This window comes from Convolutriloba macropyga, chromosome 10, assembly GCF_964194025.1.
Source record: "Convolutriloba macropyga chromosome 10, txConMacr16.3, whole genome shotgun sequence".
Taxonomy (NCBI): Eukaryota; Metazoa; Xenacoelomorpha; order Acoela; family Convolutidae; genus Convolutriloba; species Convolutriloba macropyga.
Genome location: NC_134477.1, coordinates 46626495 through 46646336, shown reverse-complemented (window position 1 = coordinate 46646336; position 19842 = coordinate 46626495). Strand labels below are relative to the sequence as shown.

At 35.4% G+C, this 19842-nt stretch overlaps 2 protein-coding genes across 2 annotated transcripts in view; one reads left to right on the top strand and one right to left on the bottom strand.

The window, feature by feature from the left end:
- LOC142348172 (ras-related protein Rab-14-like) overlaps positions 1 to 19842 on the top strand; it is a 419162-nt gene that overhangs the window by 203618 nt on the left and 195702 nt on the right. The gene's annotated exons all lie outside the window — the stretch shown is intronic.
- The window catches only part of LOC142348169 (uncharacterized), a 98057-nt gene continuing 96705 nt past the window's right edge, over positions 18491 to 19842 (bottom strand). The window contains exon 17 of the mRNA XM_075399400.1: positions 18491 to 18817. Coding sequence (XP_075255515.1) covers positions 18724 to 18817 — 94 coding nt within the window. The 3' untranslated portion in view covers positions 18491 to 18723. The remainder of the gene's footprint in view (positions 18818 to 19842) is intronic.

Below are 19842 nucleotides of genomic sequence, written 5' to 3'. Positions count from 1 at the left end.
GCGATGCCCGCATTGAAGCCCCACTGAGGTCTCTCAAAATGAGCTTTGCCTTTGTCAACTCAATTCTCCTCATAGTTCTCATCAAACCGTTCCAAAAACCTCTGGCCAATTTCAAAAAGATGCTGTGGGGCAGCAATAAATAGAGAAGAAAAACTAATACTTCAATCTTCAACGCTGAACGCTGAAACTTAAATCAAGTAACCTTTCCTTTTATATATTTCCCAACTTCGAGCGGCCATCAATTTAAAGTTCTATCCAAATTTAAATCGACAAAACTTTGTTTAATAGCGTCCACGGTTCTAAATGTCTGTTACATATGAAAACGACAAAATCACCTTATCAAAAATAGGGAAATTGGCCGGCAGGGAGTTTATTTATCCGAAATGGGAAGATGAAAAGTTCTGGCGATAGTTTTATTATAATTGTGTAGCAGTAGAAATACTGGATGTATACCTCCAACCAATAAGAAACTGAGAAGACACTATTCTCCTATATAAAGCGCTAGCTGCACTAACTCTAGTCAGTCTGTTCGTTTAGATACACCTTCTGTATACACTTGACTCCGGTGCACAAAGTCGGTTAGTCTTAGAGATATAGGTAAGCCTACTTCAGGCGCAGAAATAAGTAGCCCTAGCTCTTTATACCTTACGGATGTAAAACAATCCCACATTGGGTCTGCTTTAATTGGTGCGACCAGTGAGTTAACAACCTCTAACCGTAGTAAGAACTCACATAAAACACAAAACACAATAATCTCTATTGAGAAAAAGACTTAGCTAGATTATATAACCTTATACTCTTTTTACACCTAAAATTTAGAAAACAGGGAACAAAACCACAGCAATTAATTAAGAAAATTGATACAAAGACACTGGTATTAGCAAAATGAGCCGTCACAGTGGCCAAAGGTCATCAAAAACGGATACACACTCCGAAGAATTACAACTAGATGTTCTTACACAACAGAACAAACGTCTTATGCATGAAATCCTACCATTTAAGATTGCACAATATCAACACCAAGATGACTTAAACTTACTCCTAAACACAGCAAAATAACTCAAATTCCACTATTTTGCAGTAAAGCAGCAGCCTGTCCTTTCTTTACCAAACAGAGTTTCACTAGTCTTACGGACTGCTTTTCTCTCATGTTTAATCGAAGCTTAGAGCTCAAATCACAAAAGTTCAATTTTTTTTTGTGACTCTCTCACTAGCAATTATATTTCAATATTTTATGAAACTTTACTTAACCCACTATCAGACACTTTATTTGAATTTCTTAACAGTGTACGGACAGAATTACAACCCTCTGATACAGCTGGTTCAATTAGAAAGTCATCTGTTGAATTTCTAAAAGTCTTAGCATCAACACTATATGCCGCTGCTTTACAATCGCGGAAAGAAGGTATGCACAAAATCGCTAGACAAGAAGCTGAACGTTTCACTCACCTGAACAAATTTATGCTCAGCATGAAAACAAATATATGCTCTGCAAAAGATGAATATATATCACAAGAGGAGATATTAGACTCCCTCACGCATTTATCTTGGTAAACACACTGATTAAGAAAAGTTTAGAGCGACAAATTTTTTCAGCTGCCAAACTGAGAGTATTCAACAAAAGTGTATTTAGAATTGATGTATAAACTACCAGAAATACAACATTACATATATGACCCAAAATTTTTTTCTGAAAAATTCATAAATATCGCAATCGGATTACAATCGGAAATCATCCAAAAACTAAAGATTGATCATAACAATATCAAAGAAACCAAACCGCCAAAAATCAATCATTTACTCTCACAAACTTTCCAGAAAAAAACAAATACATCCTTTGAAGTACACCAACAAAAAAGGGATACCGTAATCCATTCACGACAAATGAATTCTAACATAAATGAAGCCACAGATACTGATTTTATTTTCAAACTACTCTTTCACCACACACACTGTGAACACTCTTTCACTGATTGAATAGGAAACAAAATTAATTGTAATAACAATGAGGTAATTAATGATAATAATAACAAAACAAATATTTACGAAAACCAAAGAAAAAGACAACCTGTGAACTCAACTGAATTGACACAAAATTCAGATCCACTAAACACTCTTTTTCCACTACATTGTAATATAAATACACCTTTATCACATTTACAGGCACAAAATTCAGTACATATTAATACTGAACCAGTTATTCTAAATATATCAGCTCAACCAGCATCAACCACAAATCGAAATAATCATTTCACCCCTTAACAATTAGTGAAATTCTTTAGACAATTTAATTCACAAAACACTCAACAGACAACAAACGCCCCAATCCCTTATCATTTGCAAGCAAAATCTACTCAAACACCCTCACCAGTTGTTAGAGGAAATGCCCAAATGACATAAGCTTATTTAGGAGGCTCAGTGCCCATGCAGCAGTCCTTAAGACCGTTCGAAGGTAATGATTCCTTACACACAACAGATGATTTTCTAAACGCTATCACAGCAAACATGGTAATGACAGCAGGACTTGAACAAACTGATTCACCGTATGATGAAGCATGGATTTCAAAACGAATCGTCACGATATAAACGGCTTTAATCGACCCTGCACCACACTGTTATTCACATTTGCCACTAGAAAAAAAAGAAGAACTGGCAAGCATTCTGTAGAGAATTTTCAAAGACCTTCTTTGACAACCAACAATCGCAAATACATTCGAAAGTACTCCTAGAAAGCATCACAAGTGCCTCTTGAGTACATTTAAGAACATTGAACAAACAAACTTCGAATTTAAGAAATGGCGAGAAAACCATATGTTAATACTGCTCCAGATATGAGAAAAACACAGATGAACGAAGCACTTGTCAGAGCACTAGATCCATTATTAGCTAGAATTGTTCTTAAAAAGATTGCTAATATCAGATCAACAGCATTGGAACAACAGACAACAGCTTTCATTTGCGCAGCCAGTTTGGAAATACATCAAGAAGACAACACTAGAACTCATATAGATAGGCATTAAATAAGCACAAATTCCACTCTTTCCTCATCCACAAAAAAAATATCTATGAATATGTTTAAACTCACAATAGATGAAGTACACATCTTGTAACAAGATATTGCATATGGGATCAGCGTAGTACGACACAAGTACTCAAATAATCCAAATTTTAAAGTGAAAACAGTATTCCTTAAATTTTGTAATAGAAAAATGGTCACAATCAGGACCACAATGTTGCCCCAAAAAAGGAACGAAGAACCACTTGAAAAAACTAATATTCAAAAAGACTTTTAATCAAGCGATGAAAAGAAATCAAAACTTTCGAAATAACAGAAATACAGAATTTATCAAAACATCATTTTTACGATCACCTTTAACCTCGCAAAAACTAAATTCAATATCATAAGAACACCATTCCTGTTTAAATACTTTCAATAACAGAATACAGAATTTATCAAAACATCATTTTTACGATCAACTTTAACCTCGCAAAAACTAAATTCAATATTATAAGAACACCATTCCTGTTTAATCAATCAAATGCACATCTCACACACTAGAGATCAAACATAATTAAAAAACGAAATTCGCAAAAGACTATGAATCTTCCACAAAATCAGAATATTCACGATTATTTCCCGTTATTGGAGATCACTCATTATGTTTTCTACCTTCTGAACATAAAATATCAATTGCATCACTCACTACATACGAAAGTAAAAGCAAATATGTAGAAGGAACTATAAATTATAAATCTGATTTCTCACTCTAACCATTACGCAAAAATATATTTTTTTTCCAAATTGGATATAAATAGTCTCAAATATTCTTCTCGATCCTTTATATAAAATCTTATTCAAAATCCTTTAACTCACCCACTGAAACTTGTAAAAGGATTAATTGGATTTGGTTAGCAAGTCATCTCACTCATAGATCTAAAAACCACGAAATATCGCATCAATGAACTCACTGAGTTCATGGATGCCTATACCTCAAGTTACCCTACACAAGGTACATCAGAAACACTTAAGAACCTATTTTGCTTAAATCTGACCGAACAACAGAAATTTTTTTCACAAAAAGTTTGATTTTTTCTATCTTCACAGACACAGACAAATTTTTTCTCAGAAATTTTGATTTTGAACACACGAAACTGAAAGAAACACAAGTTGAACGACTAGCAAAACCCTTAACATGATATAAACAATGTTATGCCACGTCTAAATATAATGTAGGAAAAACCAAAGTCGAACTAAGTCTACCTCTGAAAGCAACCGCAGTATTCGGAAAACAACGAGTTATCCGCATACCCGTACAATTACAGGAACGAATAGAACATTTACTCGACATGTTAACACATTTTGACATCATTGCACCCGCTAACACAGAATCCTCACTACAGGGAACACATTTATTGATCCAGCATTTATACTCAAAAAGGGAAAATCACTAACAAAAAATTTCCTAGATGCTCAATAACTTTAAACAATGATCAACGAAACTAAAAGTAGTTGGCCAGTAGAACCAATACAAATCATACTCACACGAATCAAAGGACCGGTTTTTTTAATAGCCGACATGAACAGCGCATATAATCAAAAGCCTCTAGGCAAACCATCACAACGACTCACCAATTTTTTTATTGCAGGACAACAATACTGTTTTAAACGCTTGTTTTATGGTATATCTATCGGCACAGTCGCCTTCTCATGTTTTATGGGCAGTATATGTAAACCACTAATTCGTCAAGATAAGATTATTACGTATTTGACGATGTCTATATTCAAGATACCACAACAGACACAATGTTTCAGACATTAGATAAATACCACAAAACCTCAAAACTGAAAATTTCAGAGCTGCCCCAAATAAATCTTTCTTTTTTAGAATCAGTTAATTTTTTAGGACAACAAATACCAAAATAATTAAATAAATCCACTCATATCAAAAACAGATGGCTTCTTAAAGCTACAACTACCAAAAAACAAGAATGAAATACAAAAAAATTTTAGACCTTTAATATTACTCTCTAAATATTTTAATAATCTTCAAGTCGTCCTACGACCTTTTTATCTACAATTTAGGGACACGATAGATTTCAAATGGACTTTAGAACTCCAATAAATATAAGAACTAAGTCTTGCAATTACCAACTCGGAACAACCAGTTTATAATCTCTGTGATGCCTCGAACTATGGCATTGGAGCTGCAGCTCTCCAAAAAAAACAGTTTCGGACAATGGAACTAGTTTGGATACTACTGTAGAATCACCACACTTTCCTATGTATCTACAAATAAAAGATAACTACCTCAAAGTACAACTTCAAAGTAATCTCTATCTTCGCTTCTCATACCAAGAGTATAAAGCGAAAAAAGCACAGCCTTTAGAACATGTCCATCACCACATAACTCAACTGTCGAAATAAAGTCAACCACATTTGGAAAATTACCTTATATTACAACCCTCAGATGTTGAACTAAACATGAATAACACAGAACCATTTACACTCAATGCATAGATGCAAATTATGCAGAACTGATCAATTGCACAAAGTTTTCACTTTCCGCAATGGAAGATATCATTTTTAAATCACCAGAAATCTAAACTGTGTTTATGATGAGTAGACAGACTCAATAATACATCCTTAGAGAAAAAAACAGCAAGACTCTGTCTTATGATAAATCCTTCTTTTAATTCAAAACAAAAACCGTCCTGCTAAACCTACTTTAGCAGACCGGGCAAATAAGGAACGTTTACCCTACTATAGACATTTCCAGGGCCTAAGTTTAAACGAATTAAATCAACTCCTATTTTTCAATCAAGAGACACAATTGCCAAAAATGTGTCCACCATTTTCTCTTCTCTTAACAGTATTTCATATCGCACACTCACACGATCTTTCAGGCCGTCCCGATCGATTAAAAATCTATGCTACAATAGCAGACAGTTATTAATTTCCAAAAAAAAATGATAAAAAACTTTCAAAAGATTGTCTGCATTACCAAACGACTAATGCTTGCCCAATCTCCTATTGGCTTCAAAACGACCACTTCTAGAAGTTTCACCATAATTCGATCATTGTACTTCAATGGACACGACAAGTCCAATTTCTCCGTCGCTAGAGGGAAAATCTTACGTCTGTGTTAAAGTAGACACATTCACACATTATGATGTTCTTCACTCTTCTCTCACAACGGATGCAGCAAAAGCATTAAATGTATTATTCGACCGCAGCCTAATTAATTTCGGAATACCCGATATATTGGTAAATGACAGTGGAAATAAATATTTTAATGGCGATTTAGCACATTTTTGCCGCATATTTAATGTATAATTTGAACCACGCACAACTTATGCACAAGGGTCAAATGGACTAGTAGGAAATCGTAATCGACAACTGAACAAGCTTCTCCGCACAGTGGTAGACTCATAATGTGACATATGGTCACAAAATAAACATTCCCAATTGCATTTATATCAAAAGTTAAAACTAACACGAATCTTTCACCAGATGAACTCTAAACCAAAAAAGCCAGTAAAGCTTAATCTATCTTCCACTACAGATAGTTTTGGACAATGTAAACCTTTGCAAAATTCTCCATGCCACTCCTCTCCAAAACACACACATACTGATCATCTCAGTCATCATCCCCAAATCAAAAAATAAAAAAGGAACTTTTTCACATTGGTTCATTAATCGTGGAACGGCTCAACTACTAAAAATCCACACCTATGTTCTCGTGGTAAATTAAGCTCCACAAACTGAAATTTCAAAATAAAAACCCAACCACAAAAAATTGTACCTTATAAAAGAATTGATACCCCTAAAATGGTAACATATAAACTTGAGAACTTTTCAGAAAAACAAAAAACCCGCCATATTAGTAACATTGTCTCGTATTACCCAAAACATATATTTCTTCCAGAGCAAACAGAATAATTTTCCCCATAACTTTTTATTACAACTTCAACCTCAAAAACCGACAATCACAAGGTCTCGTTTACTCTAGATAGCCTGTGCATACCATCAAATCCCACCCCCCTCCATCATCTTGCAATTTGTCTGAAATACCAGAGACACACTCAGAAAATTACAATACAAAAGATGACCGTTTACGAAAACAACCGACAAAAGACTACAGTGTCTTTATACTACGGTCCAAAATAAAATTTTGGCTTCACGCATGACGCACTTCTAAATCACACATATAACAAAATTAAATTACACAATATAACTTCTCTCGTTTTAAGTAGCCGAATACAATATAGCATAGTACTCTAAAGACGCCATTTATGGAAGTCCACTAAAAATACAATTTCCCAGTTCTCTCACTCGAAACGAATGATTCGGGTAGTTCTTTCACCCCTTTCCCCTAAAACAATTACTTTCACTAAGAAAAACAACAAAGCTCTTTCACTAAGCTAACAAAGCATACGGACAATCTTTCCACGTGCTACCCCAGCAGAACCACAAAAACCCATTCATCAGTAAATGAAATAGATTGGAATACAAGCCATCCACCACGACAATGAAAGAAAGTAAATTAACAAAAAAGTAAGTTAGGAGCCGACACACAGATTGGTCTGGGAAACGTTCCCTAAAATAATTAATATAACAAGACTCGGTTATAATGACTCGGTTAATTTTGTCTTCACGAAAAAAAATTTTGGTCAGGCTAAATCGCATTGACTAAAATCACTTCACAGTCCACCATGCTTACAACTCAATTGTTTCTCTTGCTATCTCTTCTTGATTCAAACATTTGTTTCAAAAGTTTCTCTCATCTTTGTCCTTCTCAACTCTCAACATTTTGCTTTTGACAGCCTTTTTTTCATTTTTTCCTTTGTAATTTAGAAAAATAGTCTTATTTTTTTCACAACAATTTTTTTTCTCTCTACAACTTTTACAGAAGTGTTTCACCGCAGAGTTCTTTCAGCCAGCCAGCTCACAGCAGCAAAGCCAATTAACAATACAAGTTGATAACGCTCAAAGAAGCACACACTCTATCTCAAACTACAACTTTCAGTCTAAGAAAGCTGAAAGCTCAACACGTCTTCACAAAACAGACAGGTATGCAAACAACTTCACAACACGGACTTGAAGTATTGTTGCACAGAACTCCGTACGCTGACACTTTCCGATTTGCTCGAAATTTCAAAACAGATACATTTTCAAGACATTTTCTGTAATCTAGACCACAATTTATATTCACTTTTTGTGGTGAATGAGTCTTTTATATAAGGGACTTTAACAAAGAGCATTTTGCTCCCTTCTATCTTCCAATTTTCCTACCACAAGCAGCACCAAAAATATCTGAATTTCTTCTCACCAATACAGTATATATGATAAATCTAGACGCTATCCCAGCCTCTTATGATATCAAATATAAAAAAGAAGTTCTTAATTTGGGTGAACAATACCAACAACGTGGGAAAAAACAACACACAAATCAAAATTGAATAACCCCACATTATTTTTTCATCTGCAAGAAAAAATTTTACAATTGAAGAATTGTTAACAGTTTCCTCTGCTGATCAACACAAGATAGCTCCCATTTGAATCACCTTCGCATCAATCCGAGTTAGTATACCTAATATAAACTTACTAATTATTGTGGTTCCATCTTTTGCTCATCATAAAATATTCTATAGTGGTAACTGCCCTACTCTTGGCCAAAAATTAACGACAAAATTGCGTCCTCTAATCAACAACCCAACATTAACCCAAGTGCTCCACCGGTCTCAGAATCAACAAGTTGCTCATACAGTGACGCTACAAAACAATCTAACCCCAAATATTCATCGTTTAAACTCTTCAATGAAAAGCTACAAGCAAAAGAAATCAAAGAATACCCATATTCGGTCATATTTACTGCTAAATTTGCAGATAGACCTCATCCTATGGGACACTCCACCCCACTCTACCCCACATACAGTAATCCCGTACCCACCTATCAAATTCCATCGCAAAAACACCAAGCCCAAACGCATTAACAACAACCACTAAATATAAAAACTTTATTGCCGTACGCAGACTTTATTGCAAACGCAACCTTACAAGAACAAACACCGCTTATACCTGCTACACTACAAGCACCACAAACTCAGTTAGTCAATTATTCAAACACACCACATTTCTCTACTCAACCAATTAACTTTGCTAACACTAATAAAACATCTAGTTCTGAATTGCAACAGCCAACTCACACTGTTTCTAATATAAACGACACACCCCAGAACTTTAGTCTTATCTTGGACACTTCCCTTTCAGATCCACTCAGCTCTCAATTTTCTTCTCCAACTCCCTCACAGGTTGCAAGTAATCCATTTAAACCGCCACATGGACAAAACACAAATATTGAAAGTAATCTCTCACAAGCTCACTGGAATCACTCCTTTAATATTGACAACTCTTTACATTCCTTTCAAAGTTCAAAACCACTAAGGTTTCAAGGTACACCACTTATAATCACACTAAAATCAAATTCACCAACCTCAGACCATCACTCCCGCCGTTGTTTGGAAAACAAACCGATACCACCCAAACTTATCAAATTTTACCACAGAAACTTGTACGAAAATTTGTAGTTCCACCACACGCTCTTTTGGGAGATCACAATAACGGTGAAAAAGTACATAATTAGGAATAGCAAAGACTCTATAAACCCTACGAAGTAAATCCAGTACAAAAACAACGAGCACACGATTTACTAAAACAAACTAATGTAACACCCACAAGCCGCTGCACCAGTTTTTAGAGTAAAAAAAAATAAACCACTCTTCATATGTCAAGAAAAACACTATAAATTTGACAGCCAGCTACACAAAAAAACACTGCAGGATATTTTCTCTTGTATAAGCCTAATTCTGGACTATCTTACTCATGTCAATTACAAATTGAATCGTACTTTTGATTAATATTTTTTTGCACAACCGCTTCCTATAAAACAACTAATTAAAGTTGACAATCGCAATATTTCATTTCTCAAGTCAGGAGTTCAAGTTTTAATAGTAACTCATTTTGATTGCTCCCCACAGCATATCACAAATACGCAGTCTTATAAGCTTTATGATATTGACGAATGTAAGATCAAATCAGCCGACCTTCAAATCTTCCCTGCCCAAGAATCCATCTTCTCATAAAATTGGACATTGCAAGAACGCGCATACGCCATACATGCGAAACCCAGCAAAGAACACTTTTGCTACAAAATCTCAATAAGGAGAGTCTTCCGGTTTCATCACGATAATTGGTATGTTAACAAAATGTAAAGCCCTTTTTTCCCACAGAAAATGAAACTCGTAGAAAACTTGCACGACTTTGTCACGTAAGTAAACATCACTATCACCCACAGATGATACAGTTTCATATACTTAATGACCCATGCTGGCAAGCTAATGTCGAGGTCAAACAAGACCGCTTTCAACTCGATCGATATGGCCATTTTACTTTCCAACACGGAAACATGGTATATAAACCACGGGACCATGATTGAATCCAATATGCAACAAATAATCCCTGGGCTAACTCTGCAGTAAAAAACCTAGCACACGAATATTATGCTATCCACACACTAGGTTGGTCACTTCAATTAACTATCATCACGATTAAATTTGACGTTAAATCAAAAGTATTTACAACGGTGAGTCAAGCATTAAAACAGGCATCAAAAGAAGGTTACTGTCCGCCAATACCCGCTTTCAAAGCAACAATTGTTTGGGAAACAAGTAATCACGATTTTTTGATGTCAGTAGATCTCATGCACGAATAATCAAAATTCAAAAACGCTACTTTATCGACACGCTCGCAGATAACGAACCCAATAGTGGATGTCAACGCAATGCATACATGCACAATAGTCGTTTTGCAAACCACTTTTATGATGAATTAGCTTTTTCTCGTTTCGAAGTACTCACTGTACAATTTTAGAAATGTAATGAAGACCGCACTTATTATGCTACACTATATCAAGATGTTTTTGAACAGTATCAAGAAGGTTTTAAATTTGTCACAGTCAAAGCACCGCAAGAATTTAAAGATGTACATCTAACCATCCCAAGTAAAGCACCTTCTATATCTCCTTACACAAAAAAGCAGATACCCCTAACGGATAGGTAATTCTAAAAAAAATTCCAGTTATACCGTAAATTTGAAAAGTACGAACGCATTCGAAAACAGAATTGGTTTGATGGTGTACACCCTAATGTACAGATCGAAGCTAAATTCGATTATATAATCTGCCGAGTATTACTTGAAACAGATAACACGATTGTATCTATATAAAAAAAACTTTGCCATCTTGATCACGATTTAAAACAGACCACCTTTATCTTACTAACACAAAATTTTCCACTGGTATTATATGTCATCACAGGAGAGCAAAACGCATTCGCTACACTAAAAAATTCTAATGTTATTTCACTTTACTATGTAACACTGTTACTTCATCACTTTAAGTCTCGGAAAATCAATGTTTCGAACGAATTCCCATATACAATCAGAATAAACTTCAACTTGTAGATCAAGTAACACGTAAAATATTTCCCTGGTCTATTAAAGACCCACGTAAAACTGACGATTTTGAACAACAAATCTCACTAGATGCGGATGGCGATGAATCATACTGCTGAACGGCTTACCCGATTAAAGTGCCAAATCACGTTAAACCTTTCACGCCCGTCGAAGTTGTAAGCCACTTCACCCACGCGGACTTTACTGCACAACACCTTGGCATATAGTCAAAGAAACTGGACTAATTCAATTGATAAAATGAAATTTAACCAATGAGTAGATGACGCCGCCGAAAAAATTGAAGTAGCACAGGCAGTTAGTTTTGCAGACCTTGCAAAACAAGCACAATTACAGGCACGATTTTCTCAGCTACAAAGTCAATACACCAGTTACTTCAAAAAACTCTTTATTAACGAGAATTAATTTACACATCGCCATCTTGACTGGCGTGACTTAATCAACGGCAACTATTTAAAATAATCCCTCATAGAAATCTTTGGATACCCCTGGTACGTATTAAAAATAGCCATCACTTGGACTGTTATTAGTTTCCTGCAGTGCCTATTTGAACAAATTCGTGATGCAATTAACTCCTATAATCTTAAATCACTTTAAAGTCCTAATATCGCATTAGCTAATATAATAGTTTTGGATTTTTTGGAATGTTCTCAAAACTCTTTTCCAAGTATTACAATAAAAGTCTTCACAATATAAACCACCCTCACCAAAGAAAAGACGAAAGCACTCTGTTGATACTAGCATTCCACACTCACAAAAAGAATTGATTTTATTACACATAATGAATTGAAATCTTGTAGAATATTTGAAAATTCCTATAAGAATTTCTTCTCACCTGTACACAATATCTCTAATAAACATAGAGCCTCTACTTCCCCCTCAGCTATTTACGAATGCTATGAGAAACCAGTCGACGCAAGCCCGAAAACCAAAATTTTTAATCGTTGCACCTACGCACTTTCCAACCTAATAAACCTAAACGCTCACGTTTTGTATCACTCTCTAAAGACTCCTTTGTGGATGGCCTTGAGCATCAGGAAATCACGCAATAACTTATATTAAATTTACCAAGTAATCGTATATGACAGTTTTATGATTTAGCGACATCACAGCTGTCAACCCCGGCCCTTAAGATGGAGGGTTCACCTATCCCTCCAAATGTTGGTCCTACGGCATGTAATTTTGTTTTGCTGGATGCCGACGAGATCCTGCCATCGCCACTCACAACCTTTGTGCAGTCCCTCCAGTACCAGAGCCTGTGTGTGTAATGCAGACGCCGGTCGTCTTCACGATAGCCCAGACTCAGCCACTTATGCTCGGGTGAACCCACTGCCTTCACTCGCTACCTCCTTCTCGTCATCATGATAACTCCGCCAATATATCGAGAGCGAAACAAGCTTACCAACTGCACCAATGGGATCACTGATTTCATCACCAGAACTCTTGATACAAGAGCAACAGCCGGTGCCACAGCCACCGCACTCAATCATTTTGGCGGCACAGCCGCCCCACTGGGTGCCAGAGCCAGGAACCCAGCCCCACACAGCTCTTCGTGAGCTGACGAGTTTGCTGCGGAACAATCAGGTCACTCAACACACAAAAGAGAAGTTCCAATTGGTCTTATTTAGGCAGAATTCGTGGTCCCCGAACACGCTCCCAACCACTGGTGTATCAACTGCCAGCGATGCCCCGACTAACATCACAACCTACAAGTATTGCATCCCACCGATGTTGAATACCCACAATTTCACTACTTCGACCCCAGTCAGCCTTCCCCCAACCTTCGACTTATAATCGGCCCACCTCGACCGGCAATTATCCATGCACAGATCCTTCACGAAGGAGACGCCCCAGGGCTATGGCACATGAACTCTACCCTGTGCGCTCATCGCCAATTTAGATCTCACAGTCGCTTGCTCGGTATACGGCCATCTCACCACGAAGCTCACAGCCCTCATCTTCCAAGGCACGGGTGAATCCTTTCACACCAACACAAGGAGTTTTGCAAAGCACACCCGATCCGAACATTAAGTTCCACCAGTTCAATAATCCTTTCGGAACCAACACAGACCATGGTGTTCACTTTCCTGAAAAGATAAATTGCGTCACCACGCCGCCTCACCATACACTGAATCCAACGGCTAGCACATGCTCACTGGGAAAACTCAGAAATGAGTATGTGGAAGAATAACGTGATAGAAAACTCCCACTAAAATGCCTCCACTTCCTTATCAGCCCCCGGTTCATGGAGAGATTCTGGCATCTCTCTAAATACTTTTTCGCCCTAGCAGATCGTCAAAACGACAATTTGAAAACGTTGTTCACAAAAAATGTTGCCTCTTATCGTATTTACCAGAAATATGACCCTTTCTACCTTCAATGAAGATGACACTTTCAGCATATTTCAGATACAATTCACAAATCACGATATAAAACTCTTAACGCCGGATAGATGTAGCAGTAGAAACACTAATACTGGGGTGTACCTCCAACCAATCAGAGACTGAGAAGACGCTATTCTCCTATGTAAAGCCCATGCTGCACTAACTCTAGTCGGTCTGTTAGTTTAGATAAACCATGTGTATACACTTGACTCCAGTGCTATACTATAATACAACCGTATTAATAGAAGTTTTTCTTTAGTGTTTTACAGAGTCGGTTATTCTTAGAGGTTTAGGTAAGCCTACTTCAAAAACTTGAAATAAGTAGCCCTAGCTCTTTATACTTTACGGCTGTAAAAGGAGCCCACCTTGTGTCTGCCTTAATTGGCCAAAAATCATTGGTCGATGATTCAGTACTTCGACGGACCACTCACTTTGCTGTGTGGTCAGATGGCGCTCCACTCGAACTCTCAGTAGCCGCACCCCACCCCCCCCCCCCCCCAAGCGCGGTAGGCTGCAGCCACGGATAAACCTTTGGATAGACGGATGATTAAAAAATGTGATTACATCACTCCACTCACCAAATCCTAAAATTATTCAATAACAGCTCTAAAGTTGCCTTACTTAATAATCATTTTACCTAAAATTTCAGCTAGTATTCTCAATGCTCTGCAGTCAGATAAATGCTCTGCCAGCCAACACGCCGTCCATCAAATTGATCCAGTGGTTGTTTTCCAACTACAGTTGCCTACTTTTCTTGGGAAAATTTCTTACAAAAAAGAATCAACACTAATTTACGATTCTTTATATGAAGGAAATGGCAAAAAGCGGTAATGTGATGAAAATAGAATTCAACAGAAACAACAAAAACGAGATTCTATTTTCTGTTGAATTCTATTTTCATCACATTACCGTTTTTTGTCATTTCCTTCATATAAAGAATCGTAATTAGTTCTTTTTTGTAAGAAATTTTCCCAAGAGATAAGTGGGCAATTGTAGTTCAAATCCAACAACTTAGTCAAAATCGACCCAAAAGCGATTAACTTGTTGAAATGAGACCATCAATTCTGTTAGTTGAACTTCATTGTTTAAGTCATTATGTCTTTTTTTGCGAATGATTGAACAAATTTGTCACTGTTTTGCCGTCACTGCTGGTCTTTGGCAGGTATTTAAAAAAAATAGAATAAAAAACGCATATAATACTTCAAAAAGTTGATACGCATTATCATTTTTCAGAAATAATTTTCTTAATTTCTCAGCTACTTTATTAGTACTGGTTTGTTGGTAGAAATATTAAGAAACAATTTCCTTTACACCTCAGTCTATGCCAGTATGAAAAAAGAGGCAATTCACGGAGAGTATTTGGAATTCTTTACATTTAGATTCAAAACAAAAACTTTTTACAGGGCAACAAATAAAAACAACGATTTAAAATGCTTTCCGCAAAGATAACAGTTTGTCATTTATGCCGAAACCCTAACGAAACGGCGAAAATAACAATTTGTAAAATGCAAGCACAAAATGAATGACATGCAAACCAAAACGACTAGGACCTAAATGGCAAAAACGGCCAAAAGTCAAAAAGAAGAAGAGATCTTTTAGAACGAAGATAAAGACGTACTATTTTCAGCCCTCAAAAAGGAAATTAAATATATGGTGCCAAATATTAGAGGTCCGATGAGATGAGACCTGATATCAATGAGACAACGAGACAAGATAAACATCAAAACGAAACAACCAATTACGGCCAAAACATAAAAACGGCTTTTGAAACACCTAGTTAAAGAGGCAAACCACAACAACAAAAATTCAGCCCTATTTGAACCATTAAGGTTAGGTTTGAGCATAGTTTGCAAAAGAGGCAATTTTTCCGATAAATGTTGTGTTTAATTAGCCTAGTGATACCAGAAAGAACTCGCTGTTTATCTCATTAAGCTCAAAAATTGATCGGTTCACTATCAGTTCAATTTTGACACAAATTAATCTTTAGGAAGTATCACTATACAGGGGTCGGGTGAGGTGGTAAAACAGGCGACTCATGTTTTAGAAAAATGAGTTTCTCTATAAAAAAAAATTAAAATTAAATTCCTCTTGTTTATACATTTCAATTGAGTCCTAGAGAAACTTCTAAGTAATAAATTCCTCTTCATAACTATACTAAACATCAAATATGCTTAATTGTTCATTATTTTCCCTAAAACCAAGACCTTGAATTCTTTGGTTTGCAGACTAAAATTTTTAAAGCAATGTTTTATTCACAATTTCCTTTCTTTCACCTCTAATTTTACAAAAAGTTCCAGTAAAATTAATCTCGTTTAAAGAAAATTTCATATATGCATTTTGGTTTTTCTCGCATAATAGGTTGTCAAGACATTTTTTGTAACATTTTTATCTTTAACTTTTTGTAACTGTTTTTATCTACGTTAATGGCTAGCTGACAAAGTTTTCCCTGATTTATTGAAAAAAAAATAACAGCAAGTGATTAAAAAGAGGTTATTGGGTTATTGTTGCTCTTGCATATTTGTAGGACTTTTTGTCGAATAGTCTTTCTAATTATTTCACTGAAAAAAAACATTTAATCCCTCTAGCTTTGCCCTTTCTTTTAGCTATAACAAAGTTAATTTTTTAGACATATTGCACTTTTAGAAGTGTAGACTTCTGAATCAGAGTTACCAATGCTCTATGCTAAAAATTTCACTTTTGTTTTCGGTTGTAATCAACTTAGGCCCACTGCATACGATATCCTCTTTACTTCTTTCATAATCATTCTGACAAATAATTGAGTTTGCAGAGCAAGTTTTGCTTTTGCTTGCCGAGTAAAATTTCACTCCAACTTCACTGCTTGTTTCTGGTCCTCCTTCGGATACTTAGAGTAAATACATCCAAGATTAGTTTCGAAAACTTTCAAACTAATTAACCACTACTTGAACACTAATCGGAAAAAACAACTTTTTTAAAACTCAAAAGGAGAATTAAATATGTGATGCCAAATACTAGAGGTCCAATGAGACCTGATATCAATGAGACAACCAGACAAAATAAACATCAAAACGAAACAACCGATTTTAATTACGGCCAAAACATAAAAACAGTTTTGAAACACCTAGTTGAAGAGACAAACTACAACAAAATTTCAGCCCCATTTGAACCATTAAGGTTTGAGCATATTTTTCAAAAGACGCAATTCTTCCTATGTTTTATTTAATTAGCATAGTGCTACCAGAAAGAACTCGCTGCTTATCTCATTAAGCTCAACCGTTGATCGGTTCACAGTCAGTTCAATTTTGGACACAAATCAACCTTTAGGAAGTATCACTATGCAAAGATGGGGTGAGGCGGTGAAACAGGCAACTAATATTTTGGACAAATGAATTTCTCTCTGCCAAAATAATTCCAAGTAAAATTCCTGTTGTTTAAACTTTTCAATTGAGCCTCAGAGAAATTTCTAAACAATAAATTCTTCTTCGTAACTATGGTAAACGTCAAAAATGCTTAATTGTTTATTATTTCCACTAAAACGAAGACATTGAATTCTTTGGTTTGCAGACTTAAATTTTTAAAGCAATGTTTTGTTCACAAATCCAATTTTTTCAACTTCAATTTTACAAAAGGTTCCAGTAAAATTAACCTTTCTTAAAGAAAATTTCATATACGCACTTTGGTTTTTCTCGCATAATAGGTTGTCACGACAGCTTTTGTATCTTTATCATATATATTTAATATTTTTGTATATTTAACATTTTTATCTACTTTAATCGCTAGCTGACAAGGTTTTCCTTGATATATTGAAAACAAAATAACAGCAAGCGCTTAAAAGGAGGTTATTGTTGCTCTTCCGCATTTGTAGGACAATTTGTCGGCTAGTCTTTTCATTTAATTCACTGAAAAAAAAACATTTAATTCCTCCAGTTTTGCCCTTTCTTTCAGCTAAAACACAGTCAATTTTTAAGAGAGATTGCACTTTTAGAGGTGTAGACTTCTGAATCAGAGTTACCATTACTCTTTGCTAACAATTTCATTTTTTCGGTTGTAATCAACTTAGGCTTACTGCATACGATATCCTCTCTACTTCTTTCTTGATCACTCTGACAAATAATTGAGTTTGCAGAGCAAGTTTTGCTTTTGCTTGCCGAGTAAAATTTCACTCCAACTTCACTGCTTGTTTCTGGTCCTCCTTTGGATACATAGAGTAAATACATCCAAGATTAGTTTCGAAACTTTGCAAACTAATTAACCACTCAATATCAAAGAACGAATTAAATATTCATGGCCTCAGAGTTTTAAAATAATGGTATTCGACAATTCTACACACAGATCAATGAAACAATCTAAAAAATCATTTATCCCGCAAAAGGAAAACTCGTAAATACATTGCACGAATTCTTAGCTGTCCATTGACAAAGAAATGTAATACTTTTTTCTGTGATTGCAAACTGATCAACTTCTCATGGCCTCATAAAGTTTGTTGTGGCAATTTTGCGCCATACAAAGTGTACTTTTTACATTGTAAAAATTGAACCTGCCAATTATTGATGATGAAATTTTTCGCACAATAGTTCTATCACATAAAACCATGGTATTATATTCTAAAATAAAATTAAACTGTGACCTTAAAATTAATTGACCGTCAGTTAATGTTACCATTGACAAATATACAAATAACGTCAGCATTATTACAATGGAGTGCAAACATCGCGAATATTTCACAGTTTATAATTCAGCTTTGTAAATGTGGATACATAATTAAAATTTATTGTTTGAGATTTTTCAGGAGTTTATGCTTGAGATTCGATTTAGTAAGACTATGTTTGTTCACATTTGCTCGTTGTAGCCCGAAGCTAAAATGTTGGCCAATCTGCATATGTTGTCGTGTTCGGCTTCCGCATTGTTATCAATCATCGAATTAGTTTCCCTAAAATCAACAAGTGAAAAAGTTTCCAACTCAAAAAAAATCAACTGTAAAGTTACATTGCCGTTTATATTGAAATAACCATTTATTTATAGGCGACAGAAAAAAGAGGCTGCAAGAATTTAACTGTTGATCTCTATAATTTTTTATTCAATTAATATAATAAATAATTTTGTTTCTGCGTAATCGCAACGGAGCAGCAGTAAATGGTTGTTACAATATAAATAGGAAACACCATTGCAATTCTATTTAAAAAAAGGAAACATAAGACGGGAATTAATTGTTGTTATAAAGTGCGTAGGCGCATTTTCCCTCACCAAGCTTTTTTAAAGAAACCACATAAAACAATCTTGGTTTTCTTGGTCAGTAACTTAAAAATGTTACCGTCATTTGAACAGAGTTAAAGTGCACATTGGTCTTGAATTCTCTAACTAGATTGAGGGTTCGAACCCGGCGCATGCCATTGTTTGTTCCTTCATAAATGTTCTATTTACAAGGAAAATTGAATAACTATGGCAGATTTCTCTTGTTTTGGATTTATGTACGCGATGGGTAAGATCACAAAAATCAGCCAAATATAATTCCTTCAGTTCAGTTATATTAAAGGATGTAAAAATAAAAATAAAATCAGTTCTGTGGGATATTTCCATCAGTTTGTAGTAACAGCTATCTATCTCTCGTTTCAGTGTGTGATGGTGAAACTAAAAAGCGGTACAATTTCGTGGGTTTCCTACACTCACTCAATAGCTGCAATCACTAAACCTGAAAACAATACAAGAAAACTTGACAATTTGTGGGTTGATATCTGAACAAAATCTCAGCACAAAAATTTAAAAAAAATTGAATCGAGACAATTTGAAGCAATTAATTATTCAAAGGTGTTGTTACCAGGGCCCTATTGATATCACTGAGAAAATCGCAAAAAAATACCAAAATCTATTTTAATTACCTCTTTATTACATCAGTCACGTACAACTATGCCGTCCTAATACTACGCCGAATATAAGAATGCCGAAAGTTTA